The 21,747-nt window shown below is 42.6% G+C and overlaps 1 protein-coding gene across 4 annotated transcripts in view; it reads right to left on the bottom strand.

The window, feature by feature from the left end:
• Window positions 1-4,560: 4,560 nt before the first annotated feature.
• nfic (nuclear factor I/C) overlaps window positions 4,561-21,747 on the bottom strand; it is a 107,665-nt gene continuing 90,478 nt past the window's right edge. For all 4 annotated transcript variants that reach the window (XM_076278535.1, XM_076278534.1, XM_076278536.1 and 1 more), the window contains 2 exons: window positions 21,660-21,742; window positions 4,561-14,897 (listed from right to left, as the gene is read on the bottom strand). In XM_076278535.1, the coding sequence (XP_076134650.1) occupies window positions 14,877-14,897; window positions 21,660-21,742 (104 nt within the window). In that variant the 3' untranslated portion in view covers window positions 4,561-14,876. The remainder of the gene's footprint in view (window positions 14,898-21,659; window positions 21,743-21,747) is intronic.

Raw genomic sequence — 21,747 nt, 5'->3', positions numbered from 1 at the left:
GATTACATTTTTAATGCAATAATTACCACCTGGACTTAAAATAACCCATTACATGTTGTGCATGGAGGTCCCTAACTGCCACTTGAAGTGGCAAGTAGATTGTAATATGATTAATGTCAATTAGGACGCCAAATCTTCTACCTAATGCGTTTAAAATGTCTAGGAACCCCATGTGAACTTTCTATGATTTTGAGTTCATTTGCTATTCCTGGTTTGAGCGTGTCAGTGTTATTTTGACTTAGTGCCTCTCCTGGAGGTAGACTCTCTGACTAAGACCAACAAGCCTTTCCATCTCCGGCACGATCTGCTGCTGCAAGTGTCTGGAGTGTCGATGCAATTCCGAAATAGTAAAGTAAATCCATTTAGAGCTGCAAAACAGATGGGAGCCAGCGGCATCATATCTTCTGGGCTCCGACTGTTTTTGGCCCAGGGTGGTGATGAACTGCACAGGGGCTGGGAAAGGAAGAGGGAGAGCGGCTGCCAGACTCTAACAGCCTGAGAGAGTCCTCGGCCCAGTCCAACCGCAGCCACAGAAGTGCTTACACAGTGCAGCACATATGATCTTCTAGACGCAGTATCTGCTCTTGCTAACATTCAACACCATGTTGAGATATCAGGTCTGGGGTAAATCAGGGTCAGGAGGGGCACAGCACATATAGACTATTTCCATTCATGGTAAACTACTTTAGTGAGTTCAATTCTTTTTCCAGGGTTTATTTAAGGATTTAGAGAAACATTGTTAGAATTTTGGATAACAAGAATCCAAGAGTATTTTTAAAAAGTCAGCGCAAGAGCAAGTCACTTTTTTGTAAAGCATCAACGTGCATTTTTTTCCCAGCAACTTCCATATACTTTGGTGATTTGATTGCTATCATTTTGCCGAGAGGGAGAGTCCTTGGGGGAACGCAGTCCCTTGTTTGGACATCTGGAACCGTTTGCCACAGTGTTTTTACAAGGCGCTCACATCATATACTGTAAATTGTGTTATTAAATTCATAAGCACAGAACACAAGGCAAGGAGCGGGGAAAAGTCTGCTTCACAAAATAAGCCTTGCAATATGTGCATTCCCCTTTAGTGGTGCTCTCCTCTGGCTCAAATGCATGAGTTCCTCTCCCAATTCTGTTGCATTGTCCTTAAAACTATTAGTAACGCACACCAACTGATTTTTAGAGAGGTGCTAGCCACTGGCAATACGTTCAAATGGTAAAAAAGTGCCACACAACTCTGGCTCCATATGACAAGTCTTTACTCAACTAAGTTTCGGCCTATAAGGCCTTCATCAGATTTTCAAGACACAAACGACAAACAACCCCTTATATCCTAATCCCAATTAGTGCACCTGGCTACAAGGCTCCCCCATTGGGAAGTCACTAGAAATGGGTGTGGTCACATTAGGAAACTTTTTTATCATTTGCATTGTCCATACACAATATAGCCTACAATTCTCTTGCAGCATGACTACAGCAAAAACCTTCAGGGAGTGAGTCTGTGCTTTTACTGCCCCCAACACAGCTAAACCTGGATGCGTACAGTCTAGGGAGCTTTGCTTCCATGGCCAAGTGTGTTGTTGCTTGAGCATGAGAGTGCAGATGTCTCATGACTCATAGCTGCTTGGAGAAGCTGTTCCTTTTAAATCACACGGCACTGAGAGATTTGAATGCTTATCTTTTGAATAGGTTGTGCGCAAGTTCAGAACAGAGATGAAATATGCTGTATGAAGCGAGGCCTATCCCTTTGTGAGCTATTATCCCTCCTGTGGTTCATCCGTCCTAAAGTAAGGTAAACTGATTTGGAAGGTTAATGGTGTCTGCTGTGGAAATGTGAATTCTCCATTGTGTGAGCTTTCATAAAAGCTGTCATACAATAATATTGTACTGTGAAAAAAAGACCTGCTCCAGGGCCACTGGCAAGACAGTTCTGCACACTGAAAAAATAAATGGCAAGATGACTCTACCTGCAGGCATTCATCATTATGGTGAGGGAATTATCAACTCCATCAGTATGATGCAATTAATTCTGAAAGATAATGGCAACAATTGATCGATTTGAGTCATGTTTCTTACTCAACATCAATCAGAAAGGCTTTTAAGGTCCATAGGATTTTCTGGCACATTGGACACCATGCTGGACCATTAGCAGAACTGATCATTCACAATGAAAAATATCTACCCCTGGACTGAAGTGATCTTTCCAAAACAAACGGTCCTGGGATAACCTGAGTAGCCTACAGTCGATCAGGGAAACAAAGCAGCTGTAGAACTCATTCAGGGTAGGCTGGTGCCTCTCTTCGAGTGTTTTATTGATATTCAGCACTGATATTAAAAGTCTTGATGACAGTTTCCAGACCAAGATCGGTTGCTGCAACAATACATTATGTGGGGCCGCATTGAGAGTAATTGGTGTCCAGGGTGGAACACGTGTCCTCTTTTCGTAGGCCAAACACAGCTCAGTCTGTAATTAAAATGTTCCTTTTTGTAAGTTTATACAGTGTTCATGAATCAGGCACTCGTCTATATGCAGTTCGTTTGTAAAAACAACTGACTTTGTCTCCGAGGTATGTTGTTTTCTTTGGAGCCCAGGGCGGTGTAATTTCAGCTCCGGGAGAAGCGGTTCTTTCACAGCCCGGTCTTTCGGGTAGCCGGTCCATTACTCATACACATCCATTGGGTTTTGAGTCGTAATATTATAACACGGCCCACTGCAGGGCGCTTCTCCTATCTCTCCAGCTCTCCTCACCCCTCTTTCATTAATGTGTTCCGGCAAAGCGGTTTTCCCAAAGTCGCTTTTCATTTACAATGGTTTAATTCTATAGCTCTCCACGTTGCGCTCAGACGTAGGCCTACTAACATGCTAAAGGGAGGGAAGGTGTTTTCGTACTGCTCCGGCGCGGGAGAATTTATGGTCGAGCAGCAGCAGTCTCCTGCAGATAGCCATGGGATGCGTGCTGAGTCTGGGCTTTCAGAACGGTGCTTAGGCGTTTTTGTGGCACTTAAGCGTGGTGGTACACGAGCCTCCAGTGAAAGTGTTGCTCTGCATATAGGCCCTACCATCCCCTCCAGTGTTTAAAAAACTGCTGTGCTGGTCCATGCATTTTTTCAATCATTAACATGAAATAAAACTCGACTTCCTTTCCAAAGCCTCAATTGTATTTTTCCGAACTCGATTCCAGCGAACTTATATTTGGGTAATGGATAGGAATGATTGGAGTCAGGTGCGTCAGATGGCAGGCCGGCCAAGTCTAACTGAAAACACACTCTTCAGCAAGCCTGCTGCTTTGGAGTGCTGCTGGTCGTTTACATCACATCACACAGTCGGCCACAGCGCAGCAGCCGTCTGGTGAGGGCTGAGGTATTAATACTGCCTTTGATTTTTCAGCTGTGTGTTTGTGTGTTTTCTCTAGCTTCTTAGCACATTGTGTGTATGTGTGTGTGTGTGAGTGTGTGTGTGCGCGCGTGGGTGTGTGTGTATGTGTGTGTTTGTGTGTGTGTGGTATACAGCTGTAAAAAGGTAAAGATGATAATGTAAACTACCCCTTGCTTTGAATTGGGCTGATGGATGAGAGAAGAATGTGTGAGTGGGAAGCTAAAGTTTCATTCGATTCGACTAGCCAGCCAGCTACTCTGATGGATGCTTTGCCAACATACACTGATTCATAGTTGGCCATTTGACTCGAATCTTATGGCCTGAAAAATGAATATAGATACATACATGTGTGTCCGATGTAGGATTTTGGAATAAGTCCAGTATGCTGGCTCACACACACTATAACCGAGAGAGGAGCCTTGTTCCAATATGATAATACCCTATACTTGTTGGCACAACTGAAAATGGCATTGCCCACTGTGATATCCAAATGCAGACTTTGTAACCATAATTCTCTTTAAATGGGGTGGGAGAAGAAAGCAGAGGGGCAATTGACATTGCTTTTACTTCATTTTGGAGTCAAAGTGGTGTGTTAAGTCCAACTAATATTAAAGTGGTTCAAAATGTGCCCCAGTAACACCACCGATGGCCATCTTCACTACACAGTTTATTTTGACTGTGAACTGCAGCCCATGATGTGATCTTGGGCAATGATCATTTTTGTGCATTGGTATGTAGCCAAACCGATGCCCAACTTTTCAATTTCAATTCCCACCCCAATACACAGTCAAACACACACACACACAAACATTGAACCATAGCAGTATGTATAATGCAGGCCTGAGAGCTGGGGAGTGGGCCAGGGGTGCTAAAATTAGGCTGTTGTCTAACATGGTTTCAATGTGCTGTCAGCAGCAGACACTGAGCTGGCCTGAGGTTCACAGGCTGGGCCGGACAAATATGGCACCACAACACACAGTTGTCATCTGCATCCAGCATGCCCAGCAGATGCCAGCACACAGTATGCTGATCATTTACATCCGTGCAGCAGATTGCAGATTAGCAGATGATTTTATACAATCTAATTTACACATATGTTGTGTACAGTATATATGTCATCCCTACTTTCAGCACCCTATCACTGGAACCCTATAGGGAATATATATATACACTGAAAAAAATATGCAGACACTTGATTGTTCTGAGTTGTAGCATAGCTTGTTTATTATTTTTATACTTTTTTGCATAGGGAAACATACTCACTTCCAGTAATGTAATCATGAGCATTTTGCTAACAGCGATGGCTGAATACAATGTTATAATGAAATATTGTCAAAGCTGTAAATCCCCCCCCACACCAGTTCAAAAACACATGGCAAATTTAGTTGTTTTTTTGTGTATGAGAAAAAAGAGGCTCTTTGTTCTCCATTTTCAAATAATTACTTGGAAAAAAATATGATTACCGACTTTTGCTGATACAATTTTCATCCCAACAGTTCAGAATAGAAAACAAATAGAGGAAAAGAAAAATCACAAGCTGTGAAAGGAGATTGGTGTGTTAATGCCAGTTTCATTTGCGGTCTGTTTCTACTGGATGTGTTCTAACTAAATGTCCACATGCCCTCTCCTGGTGTGAAGTGTATGTCTGTGCAGCAAGCAAGCGATAATGAATAACTACTATGGTAATATTTGTAAAGAATAATGAAAAACAAAACAAAACAAAACAAAAAAAAATCCTTAAAATTTTAACACTGCATTCAAATGTTCTCTGAGAAACATTTCGACCTCATCCCTTCTCCACCAAATCAACTTCAACTCACATTGAAAAAACAGCATGCTTCAAAAGAACAAAATAATAAGAATAAGACAGAAAAAAATACAAATAAAAACAAATGTTGTGACGAAGAGTTGGGGCACCTCAGGTCAGACCAAATAACAAAGCTCAATCCAACACCATGTCAGTGAATTTCAGTCTCAAACCATCAGGAGCATTTAGGAGTATATTTGGCCATGGAAGAAGGCCACAATGATTCATGTTGTTATTACTATATTATCATCATTTTCATTTATTTAGCATGTGAGGTGAAAAGAATGATGAAAAGAGTTCTGGAACTGCCAAGAATGGGCTTCCCCCCCAACTTGTTGACAGAGGGAGTGCTTTTCAGGCACACTCTGTGCAGTGGGGTATTATCAGGAACCAAGTGAGAGATCTGGTGGATGGGTGGAACCCAAAACCAGCCCACTTTAAAACTTAAAAAATGACCCCGAACAAAAAGGGAGAGCATGTCAAGCCATTTAACTTGAAGAGTTGGGTGAAGGTGAAAGCTGAAACTGACAGAGATTAGCAGTAGGATGAGAGGCACTGCTTGTCGAAAGATTTTTTGGTATTAACTATTTGTGTTTGTGGATTTTAGTTTTACCTGCTGGTTTCACAGAGGAATGGAATAAAATAAACAAAGAAACAAAAACAAAAAAAAAATTCCATTCAGTCAGTGGGTTATGCATTATCGCTTCATGAACAACTCCTTTGGGACTCCTTGAGAGAAAATGCTCATCTCATTCTCAGGGACTGGGAAATGTGTTTTGACTCAAAGGAACAGCCTGTAATATCCTCATATTAGCATGGCTTGCTAACTATACAGTCTATAGGGCTCACCTGTGCTACTCAGAGGGGTGGATCTAAACCATGCAGTCGACTGTTAATACAAAGTCCCAAGAGTCAGAATACTGTCTCTTCAAACAAACCAGGAGCAAGCATGGCTTGAGTTTCCCATGTCTCAGTGAACAGAGCTCACTACATCTACAGAAATGAACCAACACCAGAGTATTATTATCAAAACACCCATCTTGAACGCTGATTGAAGACTTGAAAATACATGTTGATTTCTAATCAGATTTTATGACTAAAATGTTATTCCTAAGTACCGTTTTTCTCTGAAGCCAACTTGATCCAAGTTTATTGAGAGTGCCTTGCCAGTGCACTTAGCCCTTACTGAGATTAAGGGACTGATTATTTTAAGAGGACATTTTGACCAGCTGGGTTCAATACGAGGAGTGTTTTCTATCTGATTTAAGATAAATTAAAAATACCCGACAGAGAAGGACTTGGATGTTACAACACAGCCAAAACTAAGGATGGAAATGGATCAAACTCAAATGATGTAGTTTCTGCCCTGAAGAAATAGTCCAGCCCTTGCTTAAGGAGGAAAACATGGAGCTCAATGGAGTTGGAAACTTTATGCAAAAAACTGAATGTGAAAATAATAAAAAGAGGAAAATAAGGACAAAAAGCGATGGCGATGTACAGGAGGTAGGGGATGGGGGGGGGGCAATTCCTCTTTCTTCTCCTTATGATCCTCTGGCTAACCTGAGTCTCGCACCTTATAAAGCACCCCTCAATGATGGTGACCGAACATCTCGATTCTCCCCGATCCGACCTTGTCTCGTGCTAACGGGACAAATCAGCCTCCGCCAAAAAAAGTGCCAATGGCGTACGCCAAACCTCTGCTCTCTCAAAACTTCATTTTCCTGACGTCAGTGTCCTACGCTGCTAAACCAGCTTTTGTGCTTTGTCCGATCACTACGCCACCAACCAGACACCGTTATAGATATTGTCCCCAATTTCATTATAAAAAGAATGTCTCGCAACAACAGCAGCAGGTCTTCTATCGTTTCATTCAAACAGTGCATACCTGTACCTACAGCCAATGGAGACATTCAGCATGGGTCTATGGTGAGAAAGGCACTCGGAGTAGAGTGGGAGGGAGGGGGGTGCTCTTAGCCCCAGCTCCTTCAGGACTACACTTCAATCTAAGACATGGCACCGACCCACGGGCCTGGGTCGGACTGCATGTCAGCCCGGCCGGTGATTGTCGTGAACCAGACCGTGAGCACAGGCGTGCAAGCTAGAACCTCACAGGTCCAAGTACAGTACGTTCTAAGAGGAAGTCCCTACGATTCAAGAGAGGAGGATACATCTACATCGGTTGAGGATTTCATTACAAGGGGCAAAATTGATATTTCTGGTTTTCATAACATTGACAGAAAAAAAGCAAAACAATAACAATATATATAAAAAAAACAAAAGCAGCTCTTTCTCCAACTTAGTTCTTTCTCTTGTCTGAAAGTACACCATAGAGGGTTGACGGTCTAGAAATATTTCCAGAGATGCACATCTTAAAAAGAAGTATCCTTAGACAACAATACCAATACCAGGTTATCTAGTGCAATCTTCCAAATAGAAAAAAAAGAAAAACAAGTTTTTTTTAAGATCTTGAAGCTTGCACAATAGTGAAAATGCAAGAAGTGCAAAAACTGTTAGATGAGTTGTGGGAAAAAAATGGCAATGGAATTTGCATATCCCCTTGAAGCTAACTCTGTTTAAAATGACGACAAGTGATGCTGAAATTACTGGAGTCCAAAGCTCAGGCAGTCCACCTGAGGACAGGTACCTTCTTTAAAAAGGCGTGCAGCATTGGTGGGTGCGCTCACCGACCACAACAGATCCCTTAGAAGGAATTCTCACTTATTGTGGCTTGGCCACAAGCTTATGACAACTAAACCCAAACACAAGAAACATAAACATATATTTTCTCATACAAAAAAAGATTTTTTATGTACATTTTACCTTTTTTCATTCTACTTGATATACTGTAAGGATTTATACACAGGATAATGTGTCCAAAATGTAACAATTAAACATTAAGCATAACAATAATAATTACTAAAACTATAAAAATATTAGTCAAGGGTTCAGAAATAAGATAAGGATAATATTTTATATGCATCCACTAATGCATAATATTGTCAGAGTAAGTTCAATCATCACATGTGGCCAGTTTAAAAAAGGAAGGTGTTTGGGATGCGGTAACCTGACCAGACAGGTGCAGCTATCTGGGTGGTCTTCAGATTTGCATGTGTTTGTCAGTCTGTCTGGCGTGGCTGAGTAAAAGGTACACGGAAAAAAAAAGCAAAAAAAAAAAGGTTGAATAGGAAGGAGCGTGCAGGCGAGGCGAGGCGACACGCATGCGCACTGCAGACCTACGGCGCTGCAGGACTACTGTGCAGGCTAGACTAGATGGTGGCATCGGACCCCAGTCCCCCTATGTGCCCCTGGCCGCGCCCAGGCTGGTTGTGTGACAGAGTTAGATGGGTGAGTGTGGAGCAGTGCAAATCTTCACAGGACACGTGGTGGAGCGAGACAGTCTGCCCGCTGGGGTTCAGTGGTTGAGTGGATAAGGGGGTTGGGCTGAGTGTGACTGTTTGGTTGCTGGCTGCATTCATGTAAGATTGTTGTGTCCAGGTGTGTTTGACAGAACAGGTATACAAAAGACTGCTGGAATGATTGGTGGGCCATGTGTCCATAGTGGACTCACTTAGACTAGACTAGGTGAATTTACATATACCGAAGAGATTTTGGTCATTTTGTTGTTAGTTATGCATATACAGCAGTCATTCAAATTCAAGTTACAAATCAAAGGCCCGATGGCATTGTCAAATATAAACATGGATATTTTGTGCAAAGACAGCCCAGCCTTTGTGAATAGCATAACAGGAAGTGGACCCCCACTGTGCACTTTGACCCCCAGATCGGGGAGCAGACTCTCATCCCGTCACTTGTCCTGTTTTTAAAAAATACAAAATTGCTTGCTGAATGATGGCAGCATCTTGCGAGACGTGTGAGTCGTATGAATCTGATGGAATGCGTTTGGCTACAGCACTCCACTTCAGCCTGGGCCAGTACCAGGGCACATAAACCGTCACTGCCAAGATCTTAAGACGAGCATGTAAACAATTCCTCTTGTTCTGCCATTTCACTGAAAACTCTTTATAGCTACCAGCAAATCTTAATAGCTACCAGCGTTGCAATATCCATTGCAGAAACAATACTGTACACTGCATAACAAACTAGCACACGGCCTTTTGACCCGGCTGAAAAAAATAACACAACATCTTCTCTTATTCAATATACTCCCATTACACTAGTAAGTAAGAAATTATAAATTATCACCTAACCACTAATTTAAAAAAAAGAAAAAGAAAAAACTACAGAAAAATATTGTGTTTTAAAAAAATATTTTTAAAACAGGTTTTAAAAAATCATTATGGTGGCTATAATTGGGCTTACTTGACCTCTTCCTAACACAGACTTATCACATCTAGAATACAATAGCTCTGGCTTTATTCACCATAGGCATGGGGATAAGCAAAACCAATGGCATTTTGCTGTGGTGAACAGTACGGGCCAAATTCAGGAACTAAAATTAATCTATGCATGTACAAACTCACAAAGTAATACTCTACATGTCATACAAAGCTAAGTCTACAATAGACTGTATTAAGGAGCTCTTTCAAAAGGTAGGCTATGATGTATCTGCTTGAAAAAAAAAAAAGAAGGAAAAAAAGGAAGGTCTCAGAAGCCTGAATATCCAGAGAGGGTAGTACTTTGAGACAACAATTATAGCTCCTTCTCTGAATCAGGTTCTGGTTGCCATGGCGCTGTTGCTTAGAGTTTTTCTGTTGTTGTTGTCTCCGCACTACAACTATGATAAGAGTTCCAAAGTAACCAATACTTCAGTAACGACAACAAAATCACAAATAATGGGGAGTGAGAACTATTTGGTTATGTGTCTGAGGGACCGAATGTTAGCAAAATATTCTTGGGGAGATTTGACATGGACAATGCAATTTATTGCATTTTTCAACAATTCTTGTGCAATAGTCTTAACTATGTTCCCTTACACACAAGTTAGTAGTGCTCTATTGACATGTCTACAGAAAAGAAATTTGAAACCTTTGAGTCAAATTAAATTAGCGTTTTCTCACTCTCTCTTTTAAAAAGTCCATCCGATGCTCACTCTTCCCCATTTTTGTGGCACATTTGCATTCATATATTTACAATCTGAGAAAGACAGCAAAGTGCTGTGGTAGATCTGATCTATCAGATTCAGTTCATTCTCATCCACCTGAACACATTCTTTCCTTTCCTTTCTCTGTGTCTGTCATCAACTTGTGCAGAGAAATATATATCACAGTACACACACATGCATTCATACACATTAAACCTTGCACATCCAAAGACACACGCGCGCACACACACACACACACACACACACACACACACACACACACACACACACACACACACACAAGTTCTGAAGCACTGCACCCAGCGCAACATTGACGAATGCAACAAGACAGTGTACATTCTACGTATAAGAATTTCTCATTGAAAAAGTTAGCTATTCCAGTCATAGTTGTTTCCACAATCCTTCAGTACTTAAACTCTGCTCTATAGGTGCGAGTACAAAAGTTCTCTCATCTCTGGTCTGAATATAGTTATTATAGCTAGAATTTGAACACATGGCTTTCAACGTGTATAACAAAAAAAGGTTGGATTTCAATTTCAAATGCACTGAAGACAGTTTATAAAAGTGCTGAGACTGCCATTCCTGTGTCAACTACAAACAGCTCAGGTCCAAAAACCCTTGCAACCCAAATGGATAAAAGAGACCTGATTGCGCTCCTTAAAACTAGCTCAGTACTTTACAATCTTATTCTGTGCAAATACTTTCCTCACACCCCGGTGACATAAATCAGGCATGTCTGTTCTCTCTTTCGCTTTGATCCCTGTCACCAAAGGAGCAAACCCCCCCTAAACTACGTTGGTGCAAAACAACAATGCAACAGCTCGATTGGCTTTCCTGCTTGGATCACTCTCAGTTGCGCGGGTATGTGTCACAGACCGCTCTGCTCTCTGCTCTCCTATCTGCTAAATACATTCGAAACTCCTCTCGTTATAAAAAAAAAACCCTAAATGATCTGGGAAAACACTGCCAAAGTGGAGATGAGTACTGGAATTGCATATTTCACATTGCATAAGCGAAAGCAGGATGGGGGCAGAGTGAGCAGGAAGCCACAGAACACCGACGAGAGACAAAAACAAAAATGGAACACAAACTCATCAAATCGAACACATTAAAGACTGAAAGAAAGAAAAACTGAAAGTCATAAAGTAAAACATGTAGCATTGATTCCATGCGAATAACAGGGAAGACAGTCACTGTTCTTATAAAAAGGGGGAAGTCAAAGGTGATAAGAATCCATTTGTTTTCAGTTCCAAAAAAAACTGTGACTTATTTGAATTCATCTGTTAATTCTAATTGGATAATGGCAAGCAATCAAACATGCAGCATTGTACTGTTATTGTTTTTTTTTTGTTTTTTTTGTTTTTTTGCAGCGATACTGGTTACATCAGTAAAAGAAAAGAAATTTACATTTTTGTCTTTCAATCATGTATTACTGTTCTTAACTAAAGGCAAGGCACATAATGTGTTATATAAAATATCGTGCAAAGTAGAAGAGGGACAGGGAATACAAATCATAAGAAACGTGGTTAAACGGTTTTAACCCATCTGGATCTCTGGCTCTCTATTCCATGGGTCTGGGGAGAAAATGGGGTGAGTCGTGGGGTCGGGGCAGGGGGTAGAGGAGAAGTTGTAGAATGGGGCAGGGCAGCTTCTGAGGGATACTAAGAGCATCTGCCATGCACCCATGTTCGCATTACGGTGGCCTTAAGAGCTAAGTTTCCATGATTTTTTTTCTTTTGAAAGCACCATGCATTTATATATATCAAGGTATTTTTTTCATATCAGCACCCTTGTAAAAATTATTTCTTTTTGTGTATAATCTTCACAAGTCTGGGTTCAGATTGCAACTCAACTGGTTTTAAAGTTTGCCATTGCAAAGCCGTATTGAAAAGAAAAAGTCAGAATTACGAGAGACTACTGTATGAGTCTCATCTGTGTCTTGTTTTATTGTTCGCTGTATACTGTTTCCAGTAAGCCTCTGCATATAACATTGATATGTATTGGTTATGCGGTTATGCCGATAGCTGGGGGGTTATTTTCTTCTCTCTCTCCCTCTCTCTCTTTCTCCATCTTAGCTTCAGAAGACGCATAAAAGGTGCATTTGAGAGATTCAGGAGTTGAGAGCTCTCTCTTTCTCTTTGTCTGTCTGTCTGTCTCTCTCTCTTTCTCTCTCAACCGCTCTCTCTCAATAACGCCCACTCTCCTTCCCACCATTGTGTGGCCAACCTGGAGCTAATTCAGGCTCATACGTTCACAAGGAAAAACAAACAAACTAAACAATTCATTTGAAAGAATAAGAAGAAGAAGAAGAAGAAGAAGAAGAAGAAGAAGAAGAAGAGGAAAGAAAAGAAAACAATTCAAACTCTTAGGCACTTTTCATGGCTTTGAGATTTGGGTTTGGTAGAGGAGTCAGAAGCCCTGATGTGGATTAGTTTTTGTTTTGCTTTTTTGTTTTTTTACATCAGTACAAATCCCATTTGCCCAGTCTGCTGTGCCCTTGTCTGAGCTCGCTGTTAGCTCCTCTGCATCACAGGAGTGGGACCCAGGCACCAGCCATAGAGAGAGAGAGCTCTGGGCACAGATACACGACTTCTATGACTGGCAGACCAGCCCTCCATGAGGATGTCTACAGGCCACAACCCCAGCCATGCCCATACACACACACACACACACACATACACGCACAAACACTGTCACCAACATGTGACTTTGTGGTGCCAGTGGCATCACTATCGTTATGATGATTCACACACACACACACACACACACACACACACACACACACACACACACACACACACACACACACACACACACACACACACACAGTGACGACTCACTTCTATCACTAACACACGCACAATCGTGCCATTGGCTTTATGATGCAACCACCCCTCCCTCCCCCTTTGAAAAATTGTCTATTTTTGAAATCGCATAGACAGATCTGTCATTCCACTGAATGAAGATACAGACTTTAAAAAATAGCGGAACTGCCAAAATTAATTGTTTTCTCCCCCAGTTGCGCACACACAGGGAAACATTTTCCACATCTGACTATATGATTATGATGAACACAGAAGGGTTGGGTTATTTTGATCCTACTGATAGCTCAAGAAACCAACACTCACAACTCATGTACCCTGCTACCAAAATAACTAAAAAAAAAAGTTGACAATAAAATCCTAATGGCTAACTCCGACTTGCAGCATTTCATGTGATTAGTCCAAAAAGAGAAGCTGCAGAGAGGAAAATTAATTTTACTGTATAGTAGTGCAATGCATGTAATTTCCAATGCAATTTAAGTCAATGCAAAACAAAGAAGAAAGACCTATCATTTACACCCAATACTGTCACTATAGTAACAGAATAAGGCCCGGTACTCCCTTTATCACTATGCAGAATATACTAAACCCCCCTTTCTATACTAAAAATGTAAAAAGAACGTTAGGTTGGGTAAGGCCAATGGATTGGCAATGGGAAGGGACTATCAAGACAATGATCAGAATAGCAGTCTCTGCACACGTGTACGTACATACATACACACAAACATACACACTCACTCACACACACACATATACATACAAACACATCAAGGGAAACGGCTACACTTTTACACTCTCTTCTTTTGATGTCTGTCAGAAGCATCAGCCAAAAAAAGACATCATACCCTGAACTTTCAAGTCTTCACCCTACCACAATACTGACCCTTGTCAGTATGTATGTGTGTGTGAGCATGTGTGTGCGTGTGTGTCTGTGTGTGTGTGTTTCTCTGGGTGTGCATATTCTCGTCACAGAAGCATCATCATCATCATCATCATCAGTGTGTTTCGAATGAGAAGGCCTCCACGAAAAAGTGGCTCCTAGTATAAATGTTGCAGTGTTTCCTCCAAAGAAAAAAAAAATCTCAGAACAAAGGAACTGACAGATTCATGATTGTCAATAAAATTGGATGAAAAGCTGACTTGTTTTCGTCAAAATATCGCTTGAAAGGGAAGCTGTCCACCAATCGAAAACATTTTTTTTTTTAAAGACGCTTTTTTGTTTCTTAAAACGTTGCCCCTCGTCCCTTTCCCACTTTTTTTTTTCTTGGAAAAAAATCGGGGATCCATGTAATCCATGAGCAAAAGCGTCGCCACCGGAACGTCGTCAGATTTTCTCTTCCCTGTTGGTTAAGAAAATAAAGGATATTTGTTTTGCATATATGAGAAAGCAGCACCGTAGCTGAGGGAAAGGGAGGGCGTCAAGGAAGAGCATCCCAGGAGGACGGGGGAAGCTTGCTGGGGTAGATTTTTTTGGGGGGTGGGGGGGTAGTGTCTTTGCCCCCCTCTAAGTTCATGTGGCTGCCCCAAAACATCCTCTTCTCACTTCTAGTCTCTGTCCATGGCCTGTTTCTCCTCTGCCTTGCGGTCGTCACTCAAAAAGCATCTTTTTAGATCAGTATACATATCTAAATATATATATACATGGAGATACATATATTTAGATGTGTATAAATATACACTGTTTATATATACATATACCTCATATATATGTATATACTTTTTCCCTCTTGCATCTTCTTTACATTTTTTATTTTTCTGAATTCCACAAAGTGATGAATCTGAAATCCAAGCTCATGCTTGTGGCCTCTTTCCATGTGTCCATCAGTTGCCCAGGTACCAGGACTGCAGGAGAAAACAGAGAGGACACACACCATTAATAAACGCACCAGGTCTCAGGACTGACCAGTGAAAATGGGCAAATGGATGCCCTGATTCTGTCAAATTATTTACAAACAATCATCAAGAACAACCATCAGGAAATATTATACAGTACATGCTTCCGTAAATTTGTTTTGATGTGGCAATAAAATTTAACTGAACTGAGCTGAATTTAAATTAATTGAATTGATTTGAATTCATTGTGTAAGCCTGAGTGATCTTCACTTTTCAGTGGTGTTACTGTTTGATAATTGTTTTGTAATATTTATCAGTATGACTGATTGATAAATCAATAGTTATTCATTTTAGAGGGTATATACTATGCACTTTGAAACACTCTAAAATCTAAGTGCTGCATTGTAATATCTAATCGTAATGTAGTGTAGTTGTGTAAAAGAATCTGTCTAGGTGTATATTGTGTGATATTGTGTTTCTCCTTATTTGAGACTGTGGGGAACCCTGCAGACATGCTCCACTGAAAATCTCACCAAAATTACACAGCTCTGCCCAACGCTGGGATTAACTCTAATACCCAATTTAATTAGTTCAATTTCAGAATTTAATTACGCTGTGGCTTCATTTCAGAATTTAATCATGCATTAGCTCTGTTTTGAATCTCCACAGTTGCCTATACAGATATTGCTTGTTTTTTTTCTCTCCCTCACAAAGACAGCTCTCAAATTCGCTCTGTTTCTTACCAGTAGCAACAACTGAATAAGCAGAGAGCAATGGGCGGTCCCTGGTGTCGGGAGGCCAGATATGTTGTGATGTGCTTAATGGTTATAAATTATGTAGAACTACAAGGCCCGGTTTGGCCAAGTAGACAGAGAGAGAGAGAGAGAGAGAGAGAGAGAGAGAGAGAGAGAGAGAGAGAGAAGGAGAGAGAGAAAGACAGAGAGTGAGAGAGAGAAAAAGGGAGAGGGAGAGAGAAGGCGCTTTCCAAGCCTTCTGCAATCAGTGTCGTCTTTGCTAATGGTCTCCAAACACTTAGCGCCAGCCATATGAACCAAATGGAGCCATTAAAAATAATATGGAGTAAAAGAGCAGTTAAAGCCAAAGACGAATCCCAGCAGGAACCCACCCAAGCCTTTTAAAAACATAATAGGATCTTGGCTTCGCTGCGCAGACCGCTGAAGTCTTTTTAAATTTTGACAAGGTTAAAAAAAACAAAGAGGATTGAAAAAATAAGTATATATGTATTTTTGAGGACCCCTACCACATTATTTTCCACTAAGGTTTGAGTCATTTAATAGCCATCTTACAGATGTATATTGCAGCAGTTTACCCAGCAGTATTGCTTCAATAAAGCTAAACAAGGAAAATGGTGAAGTCCAGAGTGAAAAAAAAACGGCGACCTGATGAGCCAAGCTGAGAAATCCTCACTCAGAATGACTTTGTGCAGACATAAACTAAGCCGGTACACTCCATTAACAGTGATCAAGTAAAACATCAAATCAGTGCTGTAAGCAGCGTGTAAGACACAAAGATGGACAGAGCACTAGGTTTTTTCATGCTTTGTGGAGAATGGGAAAATAAAAAGGGGATCGCGCAACGTGATTTAAAATGCAACCCCCCGACGCTGGGAGTTGGAAAAGGAGATGGGAGATGAAGTGCTGAGATCCAGGGAAAAGAAGCCCAGGCCACATGAAAGGCCCCAGCGCTGTAATTCACTGGGCCGGCCTGGCTGGCTCCTCTAATTGGAGCTGCGCGCTGGAGCTTGCCAGTTAATACAGGGGGCAACGTCCGCCTGCCAAGAGTGCAAACTCGCAGGAGACTCCTGTGTGTGTGTGTGTGTGTGTGTGTGTATGTGTGTGAGAGAGAGAGAGTGAGTGTGTGCATGTGTGTGAGAGAGTGAGCGTGTGTCTGAGAGAAAGTGCATGTGTGTGTGTGTCTGTGAGACTGAATGAAGGAGTGCATGTGTGTGCATGTGTCTGGGTTTGTGTGTGTGTGTGTGTGTGTGTGTATGTGTGTGTGAGACTATTTAGGTGAGGGGTGGTGATCAGTTATAGAACGAATACAAATGTGACCAGAGGTCAGGCTCCTCCACAGTTAATGGCTATCCCTGTCGCACCCCAGTGTTTAAACACTGAGTGCACTGGGACTACTGGGACTGTCCTGCATGTCAATAATGACTGTATGAGAATACAGGGCCTCATTTGAAGATTAATGCACAGGATTTATTTTAATTTATACTGCAGACACTGTCTGCGTTTTGTGGGACCATATGGTTCTATGTGGAATTAAGGCAGATAGCTGGATAAAAGTTTGTCAAGATCAATTATATTATTCCCCTCTAGAGAACATTGAGGAACCTCTCTTCTTCCCCAGAGAGTGTAACTATAAACATATTAGCCGAGTGCCATCACGTCTCCTAGACATCCAGGCTGTCTGCAGACCTCAGAGGGCTGCTCATAGTGGAATTATTGTAGGCTCTTTGTCAAAATATATTACACACACTATGTGGGGGGGAAAAGGCCCTGGAGTCTGCCACAGGAACAACTGAACTCATCAGTGTGCTGTCTCAGCTTTGGGGCTCGCCAGCATTCTTACTTTAAGTTTTTTTTCCCACCCTAAATGACCACACGCCAGTTTGGTTTCTTGAACATGTATCCCCTCCTGTCTGTTCTGAACGGACATTAATATGCAATGGTCTCCCCCTACAGAAGTCAGTTGTGGCTGAATATATTTCCAGTTTATATTATGGAAATGTAATCGCCGTTTTTTAGTGGAGATCACATGCTGTGACCTCCCCCACCGCTTCAAGCCAGCCGTTTTGACATTTCTGTGGCAGTGATCGAGAGACGCTAGACTCGCAAACAAATAGCGGGGTGAACCCGCCACTCACAGGAAGGTGACTCCAGCTCACGTATGACACCAGGACATGCCTCCTGCTCCTTGGCTTGTTGACGTGTGCTTGCCATGGACGAAATTAAAAAAATATAATGTTTGCAACACTGCTTTTGACTCCCCCCCCCCCCCCCCCCCACACACACACACAAAATCGGAGGCAAATGCAGTTTCTTCATTGTAGTCCACAGAGGGTTCAGTGAAGGAACTGCCTTGCTGCCAAGTCAAAGCAGAGGAGAGAGTGGAGCAACAGAGCCAGCCTCCATGTCCTGTTGGGTAAACAAACACTGGACGAGAGAAACCTCCAGCTGACAGAGTTACAAGCTCGCAGGGCATGAGATTGAGGAGGCATGAAGTGAGAAGTGGGAAGAAAGACTCACAGACTCAAAGTTTGGATGGGACACAGAGTTTGAAGACTCGACTGCTCTTCCCCTGACAAATACATGGAAAAACTTCCACTCTCAACCAAAGCCACCAGTGAGAAGTCCCAAACAAAACCCACTCAGCCTGCGGGCAACCAGTAGTTCACCTCTGAGTCATGGTAACAGAGTGAACCCTGGGATAATGGCTCTTTAGCACTGAAGCATAGTCGATTTCAGATTGTGGGATTGATGGAATTGTGTGAGGCAGTACGCAAGGGAAATAATCAGAAAGCCTTTGACACCTCCTGGCCTCAAACCTAGCACGAAAAACACAACACCCCACAATATTTCAACATGCGTTTGCATGCAGTGGTTTCCTAAATAGCCTTTTCATTGCATGCTAATATGCACAAATCCAGAGGAACATAATAACATTTTTGCCATGGGAAAGACACCCCATTGGGCCCGGTCAAGGCTAATAGGCAGTTAATGTCTTTTTTCTTTCTCTCTTTCTTGCAGAAATATTTTTGTTTCTTGTAAAAAACAACTTTAAGAGTTGAAGGTTGAGGAAATTGGACTTGGGTTGGGTGTACTCACAATCACAGGGGCGGGAGGGCGCGGTATTCTAATGAGTCCACACAACATTCCCCCTCCTCACAAAAAAAAAATCCAAGGCAACCACAAGTCACTCCGACTGGTAATTGACACGAGGACCTTTGGTGAATAACATGCACTGGACCACAAACGCAAACGGACCATGCAAATGGACTGTGCAGGCCAAAACCAGATGGCTATGATAATGTAGAAGAGGGAGAGAGAAATGGAGAAATGGATTTTGAGCGATGGGAGAAACAGTGCTATACTGGAGAAGAGTGGGATCATAGCAGAGAGAGAGAGAGAGTTGCAGAAGAGAAAAATAAAAGAGAGCATGAGAGATAGAGAGGAAGAGAGAAACAGATCGAGAGAGAGGGGAGCAAACTTTCACACCAGACAGACACGAGCAATCAACCACCGCTTCCCTGCACGTTTCATTCCCCTCCAGCCAGGCTGGAGCAGGGCATGGATTAGTTTGGTCTGCTGCGACTTCCACTCCCCCCCCCCCCTGAAGTTCAAGTTCATCCTACAATTACATCATGTCTGGTTACCACTAGCAACCAGACAGCTCGGGACGTGACCATCCCAGATAGTTTCATATCCCCCCCCTTGGATCTCTAGTTCCTGCCAGCCCTGGGGCTGTGAGAATGACTTTGTGTGTGTGTGTTTGTGTGTGTGTGTGTGTGTGTGTGAAAGAGAGAGAGTGTGTGTGTGTGTATGTGTGTGTGTTGGGGGTGGGGGTGGGTGGGGTGGGTAGTACTTGCTGGAGTCCGCATGGACATGGAGTCTGCAGCTCCATTTAGTGGGACAAAGAGACTCTGCACCTCCCTTCACACCCACTTCACTGACTTACTGATTGGCTCTCGATATGCTTGGGGCAGCTATGTAATACTAAAGCGCTCGATGTACAGTTTCTCTATTCTCCATTGAATTATAACATTTTTAACATGGGTTTTATGTTTCATATGAATTCTTTTCACATATACAAACAGAAACACACATGCACACACACACACACACATACATACTGTACACACACAGATGCACACACACAAACAGACACACACATGCACACACACACACACACACACACACACACACACACACAGTCTACTGTTGTTGCTATCAATTCCATCTCCCAGCCAGGAGACACATCTACGCATGCGCTTACACACTTATATTTCCTTGCTCAGCACTTCATCTATTTTTTTTTCTCCCCCTATCACTCTCTCTTTCTTCCACTCTCCCCCTCTCTTTATCTCCCTCTCCTTCTCTCTCCCTCTCTCTCCACACACACACACACACGCTTCGCTGAGGTGCGCTGACTCTTTTTTATGGAGCAGGGAGCACTGCAATGCAGCAGTGGGCTCCTAAAAGCCTCCGCGTGTCCCTGCAGTGGGACGGAGGACTCTGGGGCTCGGCGTCCTGGGACACTCCTTCCCATCCACCAGCACCTCTCTCTCTCTCTCTCTCTCTCTCTCTCTCTCTCTCCGATAGCCCAGCTGTAATGCACCACACCACACTCCCTATGCAATCAGCAAGGTAATCACCAGACTTTAAATGCTGCTAAATTAAACCAATAATGTAACATTGGCTGAGCAAAAAAAGTTTGATAAAATGAGCAGTTTGAGTCTGAGACGCTTTCATAATGGAAGAAATGAAACCACTGCTGTGCACAGCATACAGACACTATTTATTTTCATGTGTAATTTTATAATGAGTATTAAGCTATTAGTCAGCTCAGATGGCTTTGCAACACCCATGTTGTGATTGTTAGAGCTGCTATAGATATACCTGAGGCGTCTAATGATCCCAGCCTATCTTTGACTTTGAATACTGGTTAGCCCTGTTTTATTTTGAAAAGGGCGAGGCATTGTTGTGCACGTTCCATCGAAGACATGGGAGTTTCAACTTGCCCAGGATCTATAATTGAAGAAAGTGTGATGCATACAACATTTATGGGAGCGACAGAGAGAGAGAGAGGGAGTAAGAGATACATAGAGAGAGAGACAGAGAGACTGACAGAGAGAAGGACAAAAGACAGAGAGAGAGAGAGAGAGAGAGAGAGAGAGAGAGAGAGAGAGAGAGAGAGAGAGAGAGAGAGAGAGAGGTGACAGAGTGTGGGAACGACTGGGGAGAGAGCCAGCGGATGACAGAGGAGAGCTCTCCGTGCTGGCCTCGTACACCATGCACAGATTACATGGGCCAAGTGAAAACAATAACAGTGCATGTCCAGACAGATGGAGAAGGGCAGGGAGAGAGGCTGCCTAGAGGGGGAGGTGGAGAGCACAACATAAAAACCTCTCATGCCTCTCATTTCAAAGACTCGCTTCTGCAGACTCAGCAGCATGTCAGTCTGAGTGAGTGAGTCGGCAGGGTCACCAAGACAGGAGCGAGAGAGAGAGAGAGTGCAGAAGATACATGCAGGGGAGGGGTCTGTGTGTGTGTATATGTGTGTGTGTGTGTAAGGTACCTAAGGTGTGTGTGTGTGTGTGTGTGTGTGTGTAGGTGTATGTGTAAGGTACCTAAGGTGAATGTGTGTGTGTATGTGTGTGTGTGTGCGTGTGTATGTATGTGTGTGTGTGTGTGTGTGTGTGTGTGTGTGTGTGCGTGTCTGTGTGTAGGTGTGTGTGTAAGGTACCTAAGGTGTATGTGTGTGGTGTGTGTGTGTGTGTGTGTTTGTATGTGTGTGTGTGTGTGTGTGTGTGTGTGTGTGTGTAAGGGTGATAGACAATGTGAAGGGAATGTAAAGAGAGAGAGAGAGAGACAGAGAGAAAATATGAGGAGCAAATTTTCATTCTACACAGATATGATTAGCAGTGACCTACTACTTTTGTGAGAAAAGAGTATGTGTGTGTGTGTGTGTGTGTGAGTGTGTGTGTGTGTGTGTTTGTGAGTGTGTTTGTACACGTGTGAGTAGTACCTGTGCCTGATAGAGACCAGGGTCCCGAGGTCCGATGCCTACGAAGGAGCGGTTGGCAGGTGGCGTCCCTGGAGCAGAGTATGCTGAG

Source organism: Alosa pseudoharengus, unplaced genomic scaffold (genome assembly GCF_046254945.1).
Source record: "Alosa pseudoharengus isolate Yale_2024_CS ecotype anadromous, Long Island Sound unplaced genomic scaffold, YU_APseudo_1.1 YU_APseudo_1.1_scf_11, whole genome shotgun sequence".
Classification (NCBI taxonomy): Eukaryota; Metazoa; Chordata; class Actinopteri; order Clupeiformes; family Clupeidae; genus Alosa; species Alosa pseudoharengus.
The sequence above is the reverse complement of the archived record's forward strand: the minus strand, read 5'-3'. Positions and strand labels throughout refer to the sequence as shown.